This window comes from Ambystoma mexicanum, chromosome 2p (assembly GCF_040938575.1).
Source record: "Ambystoma mexicanum isolate Mex_15411 chromosome 2p, UKY_AmexF1_1, whole genome shotgun sequence".
Lineage (NCBI taxonomy): Eukaryota > Metazoa > Chordata > Amphibia > Caudata > Ambystomatidae > Ambystoma > Ambystoma mexicanum.
The window spans coordinates 175781736-175801810 of record NC_090923.1 but is presented as its reverse complement, the minus strand read 5'-3'; the positions used below and the strand labels follow the sequence as shown (position 1 = coordinate 175801810).

The 20075-nt window shown below is 48.4% G+C and overlaps 1 protein-coding gene across 4 annotated transcripts in view; it reads right to left on the bottom strand.

The window, feature by feature from the left end:
* EFCAB12 (EF-hand calcium binding domain 12) overlaps nt 1-20075 on the bottom strand; it is a 921238-nt gene that overhangs the window by 434199 nt on the left and 466964 nt on the right. For all 4 annotated transcript variants that reach the window (XM_069643454.1, XM_069643453.1, XM_069643455.1 and 1 more), the window contains one exon: nt 4597-4756. In XM_069643454.1, the coding sequence (XP_069499555.1) occupies nt 4597-4756 (160 nt within the window). The remainder of the gene's footprint in view (nt 1-4596; nt 4757-20075) is intronic.

Sequence of the window (20075 nt, the reverse complement as noted above, 5' to 3'; positions counted from 1 at the left end):
GAGGTTACAATTCCAGAGGGACAGTATTTCCAAGACTTACAATTGACTTTACTTAAATAAACTGATTGATCATCGATTTGACATACAATAATCACAACTATCCTACACAATACTACTATCAAGCATGCGTACAACCCTTAACAAGTCTAAATGTATGACTTACTCTCCTGAGGAACCAAAATGACTGTTTTTGTAGAAACACGTGTCGAGTGTCTTTTCCTTTGAGTTTTCAAATGTGTCTATTTTTTTACTGTCAAGTATTCAATGAATAGTAAGCACCGGATTTGATGTGAAGTAACATTTAACTCAATCCATATTCAAATCAAAATCAAATAAATGATCACTCATGTAAAATTAAGGCAAGTCTAAGGCTATCATTGAAACACAAATTTGAGGCGCGGAAACCAATAGGTGTCTCCAAATCACGTTGCTTTCCTGATCGAAGAGGTTGGCTTGTATCAGGGACCTTTCGGGTATTTCCCATGTGTCTAGTTGTGCTTGGGCTACAGCATGTTGCAGCTGTAAGGAACTCATGGTGGCAACAGTAAAGACAGACACAAGTGATCACAGTTCAAGGGTGTTTATTGAACAATGATTACAGGGTGGAAAAACACCTAAACTAACTAAACCTAAATCTAAGATGGGAGCAAGCATCAACCATAAAATGAAAATAAGGCAGTCCTAGTGGTGTTGTGTCAAATAAAAGGTCCTATACTAAGAAACCTATTGCCAAACCTTACAACTAATACAAAAAGGGGTGTGGGGTAGTTTTCAAAAAAAGAATGAAGTGTTCACAAATAATATGTCAGGGTGCAGTAGCTTGGGTCTCCCCCACGTTTTGAGCACGGTGTAAGGTGGGATCTTGGAGCACAGCACACAATCAAGCTTCCTCAGTCCGAGTCGACAGTTCTGTTCCAGTTTATCAGGAGGCTTGATGGCCAAGTCTCATTTCCCTTGAAAGTCTCTTGCCTCAGAGGGCATGATGTGTTCAGATAACAAAACAAACATTCCTGTTCTTCATCCCTGAGTCTCCCTCTTCCGAGCGCAGGCACCTCTTAACTTTCATCCTCCCTCCACTGGGTTCACTATGGCCTTCCTTCCTTCACAAATTTTAATATCTTGTTAAACAGTTCCCGTGGACATCCCTCAGCCGGGTTGACATTTGTCAACACACAGTTTCTTGGGACTTTAGACATGCCCCTTCTCGTCAGCATCCCTCTTCTGAGTTCACTCTTGCCAACTTCACATTCACATATATGTTCAATGTTCACGGGATTCACGTGGCGGCTCTCCTACAGCCTTCTGGTATCTTCTGGTATCTGTAGTTTCACTCAGAGGGGGATTGACTAGGGTTTCTCGGAGCAGAACCCACGTGGTACCAGTCCCAGTTTTGCAGCTGGTCTCCCCTTCACAATGTTACAGTTCTTTTAAACTTCTATCACTTTGCCACTTTGCGAGTTTCATTCACCACAGCCCGGTTCTTATCGGCTCGCCCCTCTACTCACTGGCTGTGATGAACTGCTTGGTGTTCCGCTCTACTGGAGTCAAGGCCGGTACCAGGGAAGCAGGAGTCTCCTTCGCTCCGGCTTATACGCGTCGATACGCTCTTTGTACCGTTGACATCTGTTGCAGCACACTTGGGCTATTGTCCTCGGTCTTAAGTTTCTTTCAGCGGATGGTTTGCAGGGTTTTGTCGGAAAAAGGCAAGGACGTGTCTCTCCTAGATAGCCTCTCGATATTTGCCACCTTTCTACTCCTCTTGAACTGCCAGGTCAGGATAGCATTCTCGTTGTGCGGACTGCCTTGCACGTACTGTACTCTCTTGCTCCATGTTTTATCCCTGTGGGGAAGGGAAAGGGCCCTCGGGTGTGCGTAATTTTTTAATCAAGTGCCTGACTTTACCTGACCCTTATATTGGGACATGTCAGGTAAACAGGTCTGGTGTTAGTCCGCTGTGCGAAAGTGTTTGTGTTATGAAAGGGGGAAGGTGTAGTGTTTTCAAATTTCCTACGTGGTAGAATGGGGAAGAGGTATTGAAAGAAGGGGGAATACCACATCACACCCGTTGGTGCCCCACTCGCACTCCTCGAGGACCCCCCATCCAGGTGCTCCTCCCTCATTGGTCCAGCCCCAGGAACTGGATCATATAGCGATGGCTGTGTCCTGGCCCCCTGGATGACAGATGCCCGGGAACCAGCTAGGGAGACACCTTCAGGTTTGTCACACAGCCTAGTTAAGTATAGTGGTCCGGTCATGTAAGCCATAGTTGCCTTGCAGTTGTTGAAATGAGGCAAGATGGTTTTGTACTAAGATATCTGTCACTTTTCTGATGCCACTGTCTTGCCAGCTTCTTTGTTATCACCTTCTTCTCTTCTTTCATCGGCATAAGCTTAGATTCATCCCAGTTTATCCTGAGACCACTGACTTCCCCAAACTTCCTAAAGACTTCCATGACCCTTGGGCCGGTGTGCTTGGAGTCCCCCAAATAAATAAGGACATCATCGGTATATTGCGTTATGTAGTCGCCCCCACTTCAGGCCACACAAAGCCCTTCAGCTGGGGATCCAATCTCACCCTTACGGCCAGGGGTTCCATTGGCAGCAAAAACAGTAGTGGCGAGAGAGGGCATCTCTGTCTGGTTCCCCTCTGAAGTGGGATGGCATCCTTGGTACACCCATTAACGTTTATTCTTGCTACCAGATTAGTATATTGTAGCTTCACCCAGCTCACGAATCTGGGCCCAAAGCCGAACTTCGCGCTAACCCCCCAGAGGTATTCCCACCCCACAGAGTCAAAGTCTTTCTCAGAGTCGATCGCCATTACCACATGTGTGCCCTATAGGGAGGAAGCAGAACTCAGAGCATTATGAAGTCTCCGGAGATTTATCCTGGCTGTGCTATCCAGCACAAACCCACACTGGGCCGGATGGATTGGTTGGCCGATCACTGGTAATAGTTTGTTTGCTAAAACCTGCACTAATATCTTAGCCTCCCCATTAATTGAAGAGATTGGACGGTATGAGCTGCATTGATCTGGGGGCATTCCTTTCTTAGGTTCTCTACAGTGTGGAAACCTGCTTCACAGGAAAAGATGAGTAATTAGATGTACGAGAAGGTACATTGTGTAGATCTTCCTTACAAGCTATTAGGTTGGAGCTAGGGCTATGCTTATTGCGGACCCTGCTTCAGATCTCCCAGAGCGTGATCTACCTGAACATGCTTGCGCCACTGCAGATCCTATCACTCATTTATTCTGGGTAGCAAATATTTAGGACAACACATGAAATATTCTAATATTTCGGAAGAGATGTGCCATGGCCTCTTGATGTGCCTCCCAAAGGCCCAGATCTAACTCATGTGACTCTCACTTCCTCAATCCTGCCCAATGGTGCCCTCACTACACAAGTTGTGCTCCATGGGACCCTGAGTGCCCCATTTCAGAGCCCCACGTGGCATTAACTGGTGCAGTTATTTTCCAATGTCAATCGGAGTGTCCAGGGGTTTGCCTTATGTGGCTCTTGCTCCCACAGTTCTACCTCAATGTTGCTCTCAAATCCAGGTTCTGCACCCTATGGCTTTCATTGCCACAGCTTTGCCCCATTGTTAGCCACAGAGCCCAGCTCTGCCCCAATTTCACTCTTAATTCATTTTCCGCTCTGTCACATGCGGCTCTCATTGCACCAGTGTTGCTCCAAGTGCACTGTTCCACCCCAATGTCACTCTTCCCCATATGGCCATCACTTCCACAATTCCCCCCCAAAGTCCGTTTTGATGCTCAGTTTTGCCTCATGAAATTCTTTATGCCCAATTTCCACCCCTTGACGCTCTCACTACCTCCGAAATTGCTTGCCCCACACACAGACACACACACATATATACTTGTGCATGTAAACATATTTTATTTAAAAAATGCTTTTATTTCTGCCATTTAGGCCCATTTCCTGCTCCAGCCCTCCTTGGGGAATCGAGTAAATGACCTGATCCATGCATGGTCATGGCATGCGTTATTTGTGATTTGTTTTGTGAATGGGTGTGAATATAATAAGTGCCCCCGCTTGGTCAGGCAGACATTTTACATTTACAACCACTCACAAAACAAAGAATGGTTGCATAGAGGGGACTGTTTACACATAGGTCTACATATAAACAGTCCCCGTTGTGCACTATACAAGCAAATTCAAAAAGATGCCTCTCCCCATTTATGTTTAATTATTGATTTGAGCTGTTTTTCGACCCATGTCTGCGGCAAACAAGAGTGCAAACGTTAATAGTGAACCCTGTAAAAGCTTTAAAGAATGGGATATGTATAACACTTTATGTAGGGGGTTTCACACCTCCTCTGAGAATCAATGATTTTTTTTTAAGCTCCAGTGAACGAAAGTGACTCCTGGACAATGAAGAAATAAATCATAGGATTCCCTTCAGGCAAAAAAACTGTGAAGGAGTAAGTGATACAGGATGAGGTCAACTTTCTTGTAGATTTCCTTTTAACCTCACGACTCAGGCCAGGCGAGGCATTTCGTTGGCCTGTTGGAACCAGTAACCAGCCAGCACAAAGTAAACCTCTGACACCATGCCCTGGTGGCCATCCCAATACCTGATTTAAGCTTCTTGAGCTGCTGCTGTCCTTCTAGACTTTCGTGCTTCCACAATCTTCGACCCACCACCAGCTCCTTATAGTTGATGGAATCTGCATCCTTTGCACCAAGGAAGACGACCAGGTCATCCAGCTGCGAATCACTCAACGGGATGTTGGCCTAGAGGAGGAAGGAACCATGAAGTTATCCTTGCTATTCCAAACCTTTTCAGGAATTAGCGAGCAGGGAACATTTTCCAGACACACATTGTAATCACCGGGATCAAAATAAAGAATTGATCATCAGCAGCAAAGAGCAGCTTCTGCGTATAGGGCATCCCCAAGTAAACAGAAGCCACCGTCATAGAATGAAGAGGTAGAAATGCAGGGCACTATGTACTAACTTCCACACGGCATGCATACTTTGTATTCATTACATATAGCACGTCATGCTCCAATTTTGTTTTAGAAGTGTCTTTATTCTCCTTAATAAACATCACTAAACACACACAATTAATGTTAAGCAGCTAAATTTGTTTGGCATAAATTGACCAGGGATTTACAATTAGCTCCTGGCAGCCATTGGTATCAAGCTGGCCAGGTTCATCTGTGCTACAAGCATTAGCTAAATAGCTCCAGAATCCCATCAATTTTGAACCCAGCATTTGTAAAATATTTCTCACTCCCAGGCAACATTTGAGATTCATCCGCTACAACCATAAAAGGAACGAAAAATAAAACAGGAGTATGAGAAAGATAAGAAATACCTAATGAGTACAAACGTAGGTCTACTTAGCAGCTTTGTTCAGTTATCTCTACTGGTACTAGAATATTCACAAAGCGTATTAAATGGCAGATTTTACCTATTCCTTTTAATCCCCACCCCACTTCAAATCCCTTAAATCACTCTGTTTTTATATTGTGCACTTATCGTTTTTGTACTTCTATAAATGTTATGTTTGTGTCTAATTTTAAACCCTTTTTTGTATCCCACACAGTTACATGAAGAGAGCGCTTACTTTCGTGGTGGACTTCTGTCTGTAAGATCATTTCCTGCTGCCATCTTGTATCAGTGACATCACTTCCTGTGGCCATCTTGAGTCGACCCACCCTCAAGCTGAAGGCCACAAGAGACTCCTCTGGGAATACCAATCAGGAAGTAACTGCCCCAACCCAGCAACACCAGGGAGAAAATCAGAGAGACCAACCACTGATGGAATAGGCAATCAGGTGACAAGAACGTGTGTCATCACTTCTGAATTCCCTAGGGGCGTCCAGCCAGCCATGGGCATCCCAGTGAAGGGTGGTAAGGTGAAGGATAAAAACCAGCCATTCATCCGCCTCTTCACCTCTGAACCTTTGCCTTCCTCCCTGCTGCACCTGTGATTACTGTGCTGATTCACCACACTTTCTTACTAACCTAGAATGCATTCACTCCTGCTCCTCCTACTCACATCTTCCTAACGCTTTCTCCAATCACGCCATAACTTCCTCCTTTCCTATCCCTACTATAAAACTCAAATCTCGAAAATCGCACTACTCCATCTCTCTTTCACCTACTTCCAACAAACAAAGCCGACGAGCTAATCTTACCTCCGCTAACACATATCCACCTCGCCTCTCTTCCTCCGAGACTCAACTTCTCTACTCTTCCTTACTGTATCAACTGAACATTGCAACAAAAACGTCCTTCATCATTGACTACTTTCACGACAGCTTTCCTCCCCTAGACCTTGCTATTATTGAAACCTGGATTTCCCCACCTGACATTGCCACTCTGGTGGCCCTACACGCCTCCAAACTCTCCTTCATTCACTATCCTCATCTGACTGGCAGAGGTGGAGCCGTCAGACATCTACTCTCTTCCTGCTTCACAAATCTCCACTGCCAGGTCCTCTCCTACCTCTTTTGAATTCGCCATCGCTACTATTGCTCCACCTCACTCGATTCACATCATCTCCATCTATCGCCCACCTGGTCCCACTGGACCATTCTTTGATGAACTTGGGGCACTCCTTGATTCTCTTTTCACAAAACATCACCTCATTCTCTTAGGTGTCTTTAACCTTCCCCCTCTAAAGACTTCACAGAAATCTGAATTTCAGTCTTTTCTTAGTGACCACGCTCTCCACTCTATCCATAACCTACCTTCCCACATCGGGTGTAACTCTTTGGATATCTCACTCATCTCCACCTCTCTTTCAACCACTAATACTACAACCACACCATCCCTATCTGCTCACTCCATTGTTCCCACCATAATCTCATTATCACCCTCTAACCTCTCCTAACCATTTGCCTCACCTATTAATAAAAGAACATTTAAACCTTCTGCCCTTTCTCTCTGATCTACAGTTCTCACTCTCCTCTTTAACACCTGGTGCCTCTTCCACTAACATTCCATGCTTCCAATCACTACTATACGACTCCTTCTACTCTGACTTCCCACCTCTAACTTTCACTCCCAAGTGTCATCCTCAACTGTGGGTCATCCCATTCCACTCTCCCCTACTCTTCTTCAGCTAGAAACCTCAGCGTCATCTACGACCCTTATCACACATCTCTACGTTCATCTCCAAAACTGCAATGGCAGCTCGCCTCAACCTTCTAAATTTAGGAAAATCAGGAACCTTCCTTTTTTCAACACCACCAAGCTTCTCTTAACCACTCTTGTCTTCTCTAAACTGGGATACTGTGCCAGCATCCTCTTTGGTCTCCCCTACTATGCTTTCTGTCCTCTGGACAAGATCATTAACTTTGCTACCTGGACTCTCTTTGAAGTCCCTCACTTCACAACCACTTCCTCGTACTGTCACCAGGATGAATGGGTGACGATGCAAAACAGGTTCAGAGTTAAACAACTTCTCCTGGCTCACAAATCTATCCAAGGTAAGGTACCACCATATCTATCCTCCTCTATCCAACTCTACAGGCCTGCTCGTAATCTGTGGTCTGCCTCCTCGACTACCCTTGTGGCACCTCGCCCTCCCAGTGTTTCCTATCACATCCACTCTTTTTCTCTACTCGCTCCACTTGCATGACATTCTCTTCCTCTGGACATCCGAGAAACATTCCACACTGATTTGTTCAAAACCAAACTAAAATCCTACCTCTTTGCCTTCGAGTTACCCTCTTAACCTACCTCCCATCTGCCTTGTAGCTAACATTTTTTCCCTCATCTCTAACCTGCCTCTGTCCCTCAATTTCTCTGCCTCCACTCTAGAACTTCATCTAGAATGGTCACATGCCAAACACAGCTGGCCATACTGTCTACCTGCACTTAAAAATGTCTTATGTTGGTTGTCCACTTATGTGTTGTTCCCGGTGACTGTTCCATTTACTCCCCTTCACAAACTGGTCAGAATGTTACTAGACTGTAAGCAGCTCGCTACTTTGCATCAAATCTGATTTCTTATCTATTGTAAGTTCTTTAGTGATCCAAAGAGCATTGTTCCTCACTGTATATAAATAAATATATAATTCATGTTCTTGGATCGATGTCAAAAACGCAACACGGAGCTGCCATTGCCACACAACAGTAATCTCAGCACTTTAGTAATGCATTGGCTGCAAAAGAGAGGGTAAACTAATGGGACAACATCTCTGCTACATATGAGACAATTGTAGGTCCACATGACAAACACTGCCCTCTGCAGTGAGTCTGACTCAGGTTCATCCTGGATCCTCGAATCACCAGTGTGCGAGTCACAAGCTTTTCCACATCACTGACACTGCCCACTGCAACGTGTAAAGGAAAGCGCCACTGATGTGGGAGTATACATCACTGATGCTTCCCTCTGAAGTGTGCGAGACACATGCATTACTTCCACGTCCCTCTTCCTTGTCCCTGCACCTGCCTCTGAGGCCCCCACCTCCACTCCAGAAACCCCTTTTTCCATGTATTTTTCCTTGGAGATATAATACCTCTTTCTTATCCACAATCCAACAGTTAAAAAATGTCCTTTCCTCTGGCCAGGAATCGTTGACTTTCGGGTGAGGGGCACCAGAGAGCTCGGTTACAGGCCCACTGGATGGCTCCTCCGGCGGAGCAGCTGATATGTACCAGGAGGGACGCTCCCGGGCACTCTGCAGGCTTGGAATCCAGTTGAGTGGTGGTCGCTTGCTTGGTCCGGTAAAGCCTTCTCTGTACCCCTGCGGGGCAGGGGTGACCGATTCAGTGCACAGCAAGGGATATCCCCAGGGGCTGGCAAGTAAGTGGCTGGTCAATGGGGGGGTCTTCCTCAAATATGGGTTTCTTCTCCGGCTATGTGGGAGGCGACTGGTTTCCAGGGTACTGCATCTGCCACCCCAGTGGCCTCTCTTACTTGTCTTGCACGCCTGGTTGGCCAGGTCTGGGAGCGCCTTACAGCCGGCATGGCCATGACTCCTTGCAAGCGAGATGGTACCAGGTATAGACTTGGTCTGGTGTGCTCTGCGTTGTGGTTCTGGGTCGCTCTCCAGTTGGTTTGGTTACCGGGTGGTGCGTGTTAGGAAAGATTTCCCTTAGGTGCAATTTTTCCTCCATTTGTGAACCCCCCCCCCACACGTTTTGCTTTTGTTTGGCTTACCTTACCTGACTTTTTTCAGTGGAACACAACCTTCAGCTGCACACCTCTGGGCTTTTGCCCATTTGTTATGGGGAAACTGACAAGTCCTTCAGGCTGTCAGTACTGGAAAACTATGTTTCCCTTAGTCTTCGACTACGTTGCCATTTCTTGGTAACTTTTTATCTGTGTGCCAAGTACCTTACATTACCGTTCATAGGGGTCCTTTTGTTTTATGGCCTCAGCACCCTCTAAGGATTTTTTGGTATTTGTGCAAGTGTGCCTAGGACGAACTGGTGGCAGCAGTTTACTTTTAAAGTATATTTACTTCGTTTTGATGGACCATACCACATTTGGCCCAAGACTGTGGCCAGTGCCGAAAATGGCTGTGTCACAAAGTCTTTTGTTCTATCCTTTGGCCATTTTGTCCCTTTGCCTCCCTCAGGTCGAGAGACCCGGGTATTCCTTATTTGGGCATGCAGTCTCCTGCGAAAACCGCATCTTTCATGGGCTCCTGCATGTCACATGTGCTAGTGCCCAGGAAAAGGGTTGGGACTGTCCATGTGCCACGATTGACCCATGTCTGGCGTGCATGCAAGAGAGCATATCTTCCATTGGCTATATGAGATTTGAGCGCAAACCGAATTTTGGATATGGACTCTGCATCCATTCCAGGTTGATCAACTGAAGTTCACATCGAACTTCAAAAGGAGTCAGAGCTCCTGTCATATCAGCATGAAGCTACCACCAGCCCATACCCTGCTCTGTGGGCAAAGCACAGGTGCCCAAAAACATACACTAGGGGTACAGGGTTTTACCCCCACCCATGAGTGCCATAAGGGTATCTCTGTTCACCACAACCAAAAAGAGGAAGAGCTGCACTGCCAGGGGTCCCACAGGACTTCTGTGCAGATAATAACACAGAACACACATGATAAGGGAGTACAGGACAAGGACATGGAGGCCCTGTCCCTCCAATGCATTTCCAGCATCACAGGGCCCTATTTAGCATAGACTTTTCCTTTGCGTCCCTTTTGCACTCTGCTTTCCAACTTTCCAACTTTCTCTCACTTTCCCTTGAACTCGTTACTCTTCTCTCAATCTGCTTTCTGTACTAGTTTACCTTGTCTTTCCTCTTTTCCGCTTTGTGCTGCGTTATGTATTTTCTTTTGCCCGCTCCGCTTCAGTCAGTCGCATGCTTCCTAGCCTCTCTCACTCTCTTTTCCACGAGACTCACCTAAGCAGCAACGCGTTGACAAGCGGTCCCTACTGGTTGTGCGGGCCAGAGTTCAGGGTCTCACCACCTGCCCCTCAGACATCCTAGGGGCCGGCACAGGTCCCAAGGGAATTAGCAACGTCCTAACCGCCAACAGCAGCCTGCAAGACAGTACGGTCCGGCTCCCTGGAGACACGGCTCCCTAGCCATGCTGCAGACCCTCAGACACACAGGGCCAGCATCTCGGTACGCCGTTCTCCTCTGAGCTGTCAATCTTGCTGCTCTCTGCTCCTTGGCTTCTCCGGTCCAAACAATTCCTCCAGCTTGCTCATTCAGCTGTGCAGAACCACACCTTTTATAGCTGAAAAAGCAGTCAAGTTGAGTCAGGTGTGAGTGATAATTAGTGAATGCCTGACTCTGCTCGACTCTTTCAATGGGACAACTTGCATTCTTTCTACATCCGGTTTCCTTTATACTCCCCATGTTATTCCTATGGAAAATCTTTACTACTCCCGGTTTCCTCTTCCTTGTCCCAGTATTGGTTGGAAATGGAGAGGGGAATTGGAAGGGGGTTGGAAAAGCCCCAAGGAAGCTGAGGGAAAGGGTTTTGAGGATAATGGGATTGTAGGGGAGATTGCGTCCCTGTCACCCCTCAAGTGAGTTTTGGTTCATAAAACAATATTTTAATCTTGTTTGCAGAGTGATTTTAGGGGCAGGAGTTTCAAGGAGGTTCATGACCTGGACAGGTAGATGAAGGGATCGCAATACAGGAATTCTGCTCTTGTGTTGCTTGGGTCATCTTCCTCCCCTTTCTTGGGTAACTGACTCCCCTCTTCCTCCCTTTTGGGTCACAAGTGACAGGTTAGGAACCACAGGTCACGACGGCTCCTGAACAAAAGTGGTAGGAATCAACATAGCCCATGAAGGCGACCAGAATTTCCTTTTACTCCCCTATTGCACCGCTGGGATACTGTGTCTCGCCTCGGGTATCCCTCTTCAGACAACCTTGGTTTCGCTACCCAGGGGATCCTTCCTCGCTCGTCCACCCACAAGGTTGGGATCCAAGAGCAATGACCCTCCCCTGGCCACCTGAAAAGAGGACTTTCAGGGTTTAAATGGGAGAACACCCCTTGGTTTCTCACACAGTTCAAATATTCCCCAAAACAGGCGTTCTATCCCCCTCTCGCCCATCAGGTCCCCCTCGTCATGTTTCCACCCTATGCATCCCTGTCTGTCCCCTTTCCCAGCATAGCCCCCCCACCAATCCGTGCACATCCTAGCCACACATCTGTATCACTGGACCCCATTCCTCCCTAAACGTGCCCCCCAACTCATCCATGAGAAATATGTCTTTGACTTTGCGTTTCCAATCGTCACGGCTCCGCAGGTTGGAGCACTTCCATTTCTGGGTTAAGGCTAGCCGCCCAGCTCCTAGCATGGCTTCCCAGATTCCAAGGTATCTAAAATCCTCTTTTTCTGATGGAGGCAGCCCAAGAGTCACCTGGAGGAGGTCTAATGAGAGTAGCTCTCCCGTCACCTCTGCCATTCACCCCAATAGGTCCTTCCAGAAACTCTGCACTCTCCGACAGTGCCACCACATGTGGGCCAAGGACCCCACCTTCCCACATCCGCTCGGACATAATAGAGATGCTCCCCCAAACATCTTTGAGATGCGCAAGGAGTCACAATGCCAACTGTGCAACAGCTCAACATTATGCTCGATAGATGCTGTAAACACATTGCCATGAAAAACAATCTTAAAATCCTCCCCCACATGTCCTCCGAGATCTCCCCACCACCCAGATTGCTCCAGTATTATTTAAAGTTCTGCCTATCCACCCTGTCCACCATGATCAGGACCACATAGAGTCTGGATATAATACCTTTCTGTGAGGCCAAGTCTTCAATTACCTTCCAAAAGGGCGTTATCGGCCTCCTAAGCGCAGTTCCCCCATTTCTGATCCGTGAGGAGCCTCTTAAGCCTGAGACAGCCAAAGATCGGGATGAGTCCCTCCCTAAAGTATCACTGATCGTGTCATAGTTCAGAAAGCTGTCCCCTCCAACCAACTGCCTGGCTCTCTCCAATCCCACGTCTGACCAGACCTGCACGCGGAAGCCCTGTCCCCCCAGCAGAGGAGCCCACACCGACGTCATGGGTGACGGCCAAGATGGCATCTGTGAACCCTCCTTGCTTCCACAGATGCCATAGGACCCCCAATGTGGGGTGATACCGCAACCCCTTCAGCAGAGCTGTGCGGGGGCCCCCATAATAAATCACGCACCTTTGTCGGGTCAGGGTCCATATCTTCCAGATACGTCCAGAAATCGGCCAAGTCATCCCTCATATGCTCCACTAAAATGCACATTTGAGCTGCCAGAAAATAGAGATGGAAGCTCTTGGAAGTGGCAGGGTGGTCCTCTTAATCCCGGGACACCTGTTCTGCCAGACAAACCTACTCCATAGTAAGTGCAGATGTACAAAAAAAGCTATTAGGGAGTTTCGTCGGGACAGCCAAAAAGAGGTACAAAAACCTGAGGAGGACATTCATCTTTACTGCCGTCATCATCCCATACCACAACACCACCAACGGACCCTACCTCTGTAAATCCTTCTTGACTAACGCCATTAGAGGGTCGGAGTTAGGATCCGATATCATATTGCCACCTCCTCCTCCCTAATCTGGTACACATGTCCCCTACCCTCAATGCCAAAGGTCCGGGCCTTCAACGCCATTATTGAGGATTTAGAGGTATTACTCTTCAACCCTGAAAAGATGCTCGTCATTTAATAAGAGCCAGCAATTCCGGGACAGAGGAATCCACATCACTAAGGTAACACAGGATGATGTCCGCGAAGAACAAGAGCTTAAAATCCATCTCTCCTCTTCTAATGCCTTTAATACCAGAGTGTTGACGAATTGCTATGGCCAGAGGCTCCATGATTAATGTGTATAGGAGTGGGGATAGTGGACAACCCTGCCTTTTGCCCCTTGACAGAGGAAAGGCTGTTGTGAGACAACCATTAAAATTGACCCCCAGCCCCTTTTTCCTGAGAAGTGTGGACATATACCTCCATTCCACCCTATCAAATGCCTTATCAGAGTCCAAAGAAAGGAGGCAGGCATCCAGAATGGATTCCAGGGGTGGTAGTGCATCAAGTCAAAGGTTTTCCGAATATTGGCCGAGCCCTGTCAACCTCTAACAAAGCCCACCTGATCCCCACGTACTAAAGAAGGCAGGATCCTCTCCAATCTATACCCAAGCACTTTCACCAGTATCTTAACACTGGTATTAAGCAACGAGGTGGGTCTGGAGGATGAACACTGCGTTGGATAACTACCCTGCTTGGGAATCACCACTATGATGGCCTCCATCATTGTATCCGGAAGGGCCTCCCCTTCCAACACTGCATTAAACACCCGAACCAAGTATGGGGCCAATCTGGCACGAAACAGTTCGAAGAACTTGACAGATAAGCGGCCATCGCCAGGAGATGTGACCCCCTTCATAGATTTAATTGATCACCTCCTCCTCCGTTATTGGCTCATCCAGTGGTGTCACCATATCATCTGCTAGCTTTGGGATTGGTAAGGGGTAAATGAACTCGATAATGTGCAACCCGTCACCCTCATATAACTCTTCGTAATACCACAAACTGGACCCCAATACCCTCAATATCATAGTACACCACCCTGTGGTCAGCCTGAGTAATCCCCACGGTCCCACTCTTCTGTACCTCCCCCAGTTTCCACGCAAGAATCTTATCAGTCCCCTTTCTGGTAGTATTACTTCTTCAGGCGAAGCTATTCCTTTTGCGTATCATTCAGCAGTAATTACTAGAGCTGTAACTTCTATTCCGGCAGCCTCTGCACCTGCTCAGGGGTGATAACTCCCTGGGAATCCCCCCCCCCACAGATTGTACCACCATCATTTTACTCCACAGGGCCTCCTCCTCCCTCAGCCTAGCTATTTTATTTGTAGATCCCATCCTGACCAGTTCCCCCCCTGATCGTAGCCTTGAACCTCTCCCACAAAGTGGCCGGACCAACTTCCCCATTATCATTACCTTCGAAATACCCCTTAATACTGATTAGCAGGGCCCAAGCCGACTCCCTGTCCTCCAGCAGGGAGTCATTATATTTCCACCGGCCCCTGTGCGGACCCCCCCATCCTTCCCCCACCTCTACCCGCACCACATGAAGGCACCAGGTCAACTCAAAAATTGGAAATATATTCACGGAGGCCACAGTCCACTAGGATGTTATCGATTCTCGAGAAAGAATCGTGAACTCTAGAATGAAACATGAACGGAGGGTCACCCATGGATGAGGGTGTCAGGGAATCCACCACCCCGCTGTCATGACCGCTGCCTCCAAGGAGTCAGACCCAGCCCAACATCCTTGGAAGCAGGGTCACAACTTCCATTCCAGGCACCAGCCGGTCCCCACAGGGGCCTTTTGGACCTTGTCCTGGCGCCAGGCTCATAAGGGAACCCAGTCCCGGCACAGGAAGCGCCGGGCTCATATCGAGGGGAATGGTGCTTGGGTGGACCTACCTGCTGCAGACCATGCTGCTCACTTACCTGTAGGATGATATCCTCATCCATTCCTGGCTGGAACTACTTTACCTTCTGGGTGTGGCCAGCACCACTCCCTGGGACTGGATACTGAAACTGTGCTGGAAGCTGGAACTTCTTTCTTGTCTGGGCGAGGCTGTGGAAGGAGACACCTAAGTACTCCAGTGGCCTATTTAAACCACACCCGATCAGTGCAACGTGCTTCGCGTTATTCTGCACTAGCAGCAGGACGCTCACCGTGTCAGCTCCAGAGAATCTTCAGCTCCTGCATCTGTGAACAAGAAATCTTCAGTCTTACCTCCCGGCAGATCAGTCTTCAGTCTTCAGTCTTCAGTCTTCAGCAGCGTCTGAAAGAGAACAAGGACACCAGGTTAGGACAATACAAAACCAGCGCAGCACTTACCTCGTCTATCGGAGCATCCCGAGGCCGCGTGCCGCACTCTTCATACTCCGGCAATCCTGCGGAAACAAAGGACATTGGTTAGTGAACCTCCGTGATTATTCTGCTTACCTGTGCCACGTACGCCTCGATCTTCGTCAGGCGCTGTTTGTCCGCACCTGCTAAAACAAGAAGGACATCATTAGGGGCACTGTACGCCATCACTACTCACGTGCCTTCTAGCTGTCATCGGCTTGCCCATTCTCCGGCACTTACCTCGGCGTCCATCTCCACGCCGACAGCTACGGCTACCTGAAAAAAGGGAAGAGAGACATTAAGAAGTGTATTTAACTTCGCATAACATTCTTTTACTTACGTGCCTTCACGAACTCCGGCATTCTTCTCGCTTACCTTAATTACATACCGGACCTGCAATGGCGAGAGACATTTAAGGGGTCATATAAATAAAACTCCATATTCTAGCAATCACCGTTCGTGCAGCTAACGACGGCCTTGCTCCCTGACTTCATCCTCTGCAATCAAGAGGCTGGGCGATTAACCAGTGAAGCAACTGGCATCAGCACCCCTGCACAGACGCAGGATGGAGAGCTCCGCTTTCACCTATATAAGGTGAGCACATTCAGCCTACGAGGAACGTGGGGAGTCCAGAAAAGGGGAAGGTCAGATTGGTCAACCAGACATTCATTAACCCCTTGTTCTCCTACTTGCAGACACCTCACCCTCCAGGTCAAAATTACGGTGAGGAGAGGGTCTATCCAGTGTGTTACCAGAGGCCTGCGCGTGACCCTAGAAGACACTGAAATCTCCAACCCCGGACCTGCGCCTCCGAGGGATTCAGGTGAGCGTTACACCCAACTCGTGGTTTATCTGCTGGAACTGTATGGTGTCTTCCTTCCAGTAATGGGTAGCTCCTGCTGCCCCATCCTCTTCCAAACCCTGGTCGGGTCTAGGACCATGTTGTAATCGCCACCCAGAATCAGGGGACACAAGTCTATCCTTAACCCTTTCTCAGAACGTCACCTGTCCTACATTCGGACAATACACTGCGCCCAGAGTCAACATGTTCCCTTACATCGTAACAACAGGAACACAAATCTTCCCTCCAGGTCCTAGAGCTCTTTCTCTAGCTTGAACCCCATCCTACTAGCCAGGATCACTGATACCCCCTGTTTTTTTGCCATAAATGAAGCAGTGTGGACTCCCTCTATCCTAGTTGGCCTGATACGTGTTTCCCTCCCTCTCAACCAGTGCGTCTCCTGTAGGAATAACACATCTAGCTTGGCATGAGAAAACCCACTCCCCCATCTCCAGGCATCTAGTCAGGATCTACACCCTTCTCGGACACCCGACTTAGCCACCAGACAGCCTGATTCCCCCAGGCTACATTCCCACTCCATCTCAATTCCTGAACCTTCCCTTCCAACCCAGAACACCCTCCTTTACTCCTCCCATCCTAACCCTAATCCCTCCAGTACATCTCCAATCTCCTAACTACCCGCCCCCCAAACCAATGAATCCCCTAAAGGCCCCAGAAACTCAGACCAACATCTCCTCTGAGCACCTCTCACGCCACACCCCAGGAGGGGATTACAAACACTAAAGTGAAGTCAAAACAATGTCTCCTTCTCACCAGCCCAGACCCTAAGGTCCAGTGGCCAGGGGCTGGGCTGTATTCAACTTCTTACATTTCTTAGCGCTTTGGACCTGCTTCCTGTCCCTCAAAGGCCCCTTCCTGGTCCCCGCCTCTGCTCCCTCATCAGGAACATGGCTCCTCGGATGATCCACCTGCTCCGCAATCGCTCCTCTAATGTCCTCCTCCCACATCAGTCTGTATTGCTGACATTCATTCTCAAAGACAATAGAGTAGAGAAACCCCCAACGGTATTGTAAACCCCTTCCCTCTAGCCACTGCATTAACGGAGAGCACATATGTGGTCTTGCCAGGGAAAACAAGGAGAAGTCCTGAAAAATCGTGATCATTCTGTTTTTGTAGGGAAAGGAATTAGACCTCCTGGCCTCCTCTAAACATTTTCTGCATAATAATGAAAAACAGACGAGGACGGTTCTTGGCCCTTCAGCTCTCCCCCCTGCGGGCCCTGTCTATGGTAAGCTTGTTTGTCGCATCGTCACTGAACAAGAGCCAGATCACCTCCTTCACAGTGCGTACATTGCCCCGTTCTGTCTCCCATTCCATCTCCGGAAGTCCAAAAAAAAACTCAGATGTTCCTCCTTTCTCTATTTTCAAAGTCATCTATTTTGAGGGCTTTCTCCTCACCACTAATCTCCAAGGCTAACAATCTTGTATCAATCTGTGGTTCCAAAATATCAACAGAGGACTGGTTGGATTCCAAGTCTTGAATCCTATCCTCCATCATGTCAACCCTACAGTCCAACTTGTCCAATCTATGACCAATGTCTGCTCGGAAGCCCCTGATCTCCTCCATTAGTGCTGAAATGTCCCTCTCCGTCGACATTGTATCCCCTGCAGCCTCCACCATTTTTGAAGGAGCCTTAGCTCCCGGCTCCGCTCGGGTCTCACAGAAAAGCGAGCCCGGTAGTGCCTCCTTCCAGCTGATACACGAAAGCTAACACACCGCAAGGCTCTGTCCACGCCGGTCCGCAGAGCCCTTGCTAAAAAGACTGGGCTGGAGACAAGGCCCACTGCAAACCCCCCTGGAGCCTAAACAACAATGAACACACTCACAAGAGACAGCATTCCCCACAGTGAAGCCCCCTCCACTCCGAGGTCTCCCTCTGCAGCAGTGAACCACTTTGTGCCTTCACCCATGGGGCTGCTGAGGAACGGGAACAAGCCCCCCCTGGAATGTCACTGGTGCAGGCAAAACACTTTCCACAATGCTAACCCCCCCCAGAACTCCCCACATCCAAGCGCTCAGGCTCCAAGCGCTCAGGCTCCACTCACTGCCAGGGGCCACCACCGTCCCTCCTTCACGTCTTAGCCACAGTGAGACTAGATCTGCCTCTGCACCACGTACTACGATGCCGGCCCTCTCCTGGAAAGTGTGGGGAAGCTCACCAAAAAGACGGGCAGGATCAGTCACGGCCCCATCCAGGGTGATCAGGGAGAATGGGTAGCCCCCTCAGACTGCCCCTCTCGCTCCAATAGTGGGGCTCTGGCTCCCTCGGCATCGGCAGCCCCACTCTAGTCACCACTGCCACTGAATCTCTGCCACCAAGACACCACCACGACAGCACCTCCATGGGACTAAATGCTTTGTTATAGTCTGGTTTAGGGACACGGAACATGCAAGTATGAGCCTCACCCCCATGCCTCTCTCCCACTCCCTGAAGACTCCCTCACCCAGGTGATTCTCCCGCACTGGTCCACCCCCCCCAGCGTCTGGGTTCAAAGGCGATGGCTGTGCGCTGGCCACCTGAGAGAGAGATCCCCGGGGTCTAGTAGGTGAGACACCCTTTGATTTCTCACACTTTCCAATGCCTCTAAGTCGGCTATTAGACTAGCTTCCTGGTGTCTCCGAATTTAGTGAACTGTCGCTGAGGAGGCCATCAGACTTTCTCTCGCCACCAGTTTCATGGCATTCCAGTGCTTGTCAACAATGTGTATTGGGTGATAGAATTCATTAGGTTTTCTGACACCATGAGTATGATTTGCATACAAATGAGTCGCGATTGTTGTCCCGCACTCCAGGATGTTGGTGTCTCCATGCATCCACTAGCCCCGTATATTCCAACAAGCCCATCTGTGAGGATTTGGTTTGGAATGATCTATCCCAACACCCTTCCATGACGGAGTTCCAATCACCAGCAATAAAGCATCCACCTCCCTGAATCTCTCAAAAGTCTGTAGAAAGGTAAGGACGAATTGTTCCTGTTCCATGTTAGGGGCATACACGGAAGCTATTGTCAAGGTTTTACCTCCCTAATGTACGTTTCTCCATGACATATCTCCCTTCCCTAATCGTAATCGTATCGATCAGCAGAAAATTAAGCCTCTTTTGGATCATTATGGCCACCCCTGATGCTTGGATATGGCGCCAGAATGCACTAGTATGGGAACTTGTTTGTATTTCAGTCTGAATTGGTCACTATGTGTCAGGTGGATATCTTGCAGTGCCACTACCTTAGTTTCTTTGTTCCCTTATCAGCTGAACCCTCTTATTCAGGGTATTGAGGCCCTGCACATTGCCTGATCATAATTGGAGGCTTCTTGGCCAGAGCCTCCGTGATGGGTTTCATTCTCCTCCTTTCTGTTAGGGTAAATTGAGTGACATCTTGAAAGACTTGAACCTTACTACCCGTAAAATAGGTGGGCCAACATTTTCTCGCCTACTTGAGTATGGCTTCCTTGGCAGTGAAGTCATGCAGTTTAGCTAGGATGTCTGTAAGCTCGGCAGGCATCACTCGTTGGTGCTCACCCTGTGGACTCTGTCGATTTCCGTCTGTATGTTTGAGCGGTGATTGAGGATGAGTTTGAAGTGATCAGTAGCATTGCTTCTGATATCATTCTCCTCGACACCTTCCTTCAGGTATTTTATCCATAGTTAATCTCTTCAAGATCTGTTTTCGAAATCATCACATCTATTCTGCATATTGTGAGAAACGTGAGGGTACGCTCACATCTATTCCCCCGGGATCCTTTATTCAGGTGGCCAGGGAAGGGCCATTGCTTTTAGATCCCGACCCAGGGGACGGATAAGCGAAGGAGTACCACCTGAGTGGAGGCTCCTTAAGGATTGTAAAGAGGGTACCCGAGGGCGAGACATGGTGTCCCCCGTTCCTGAT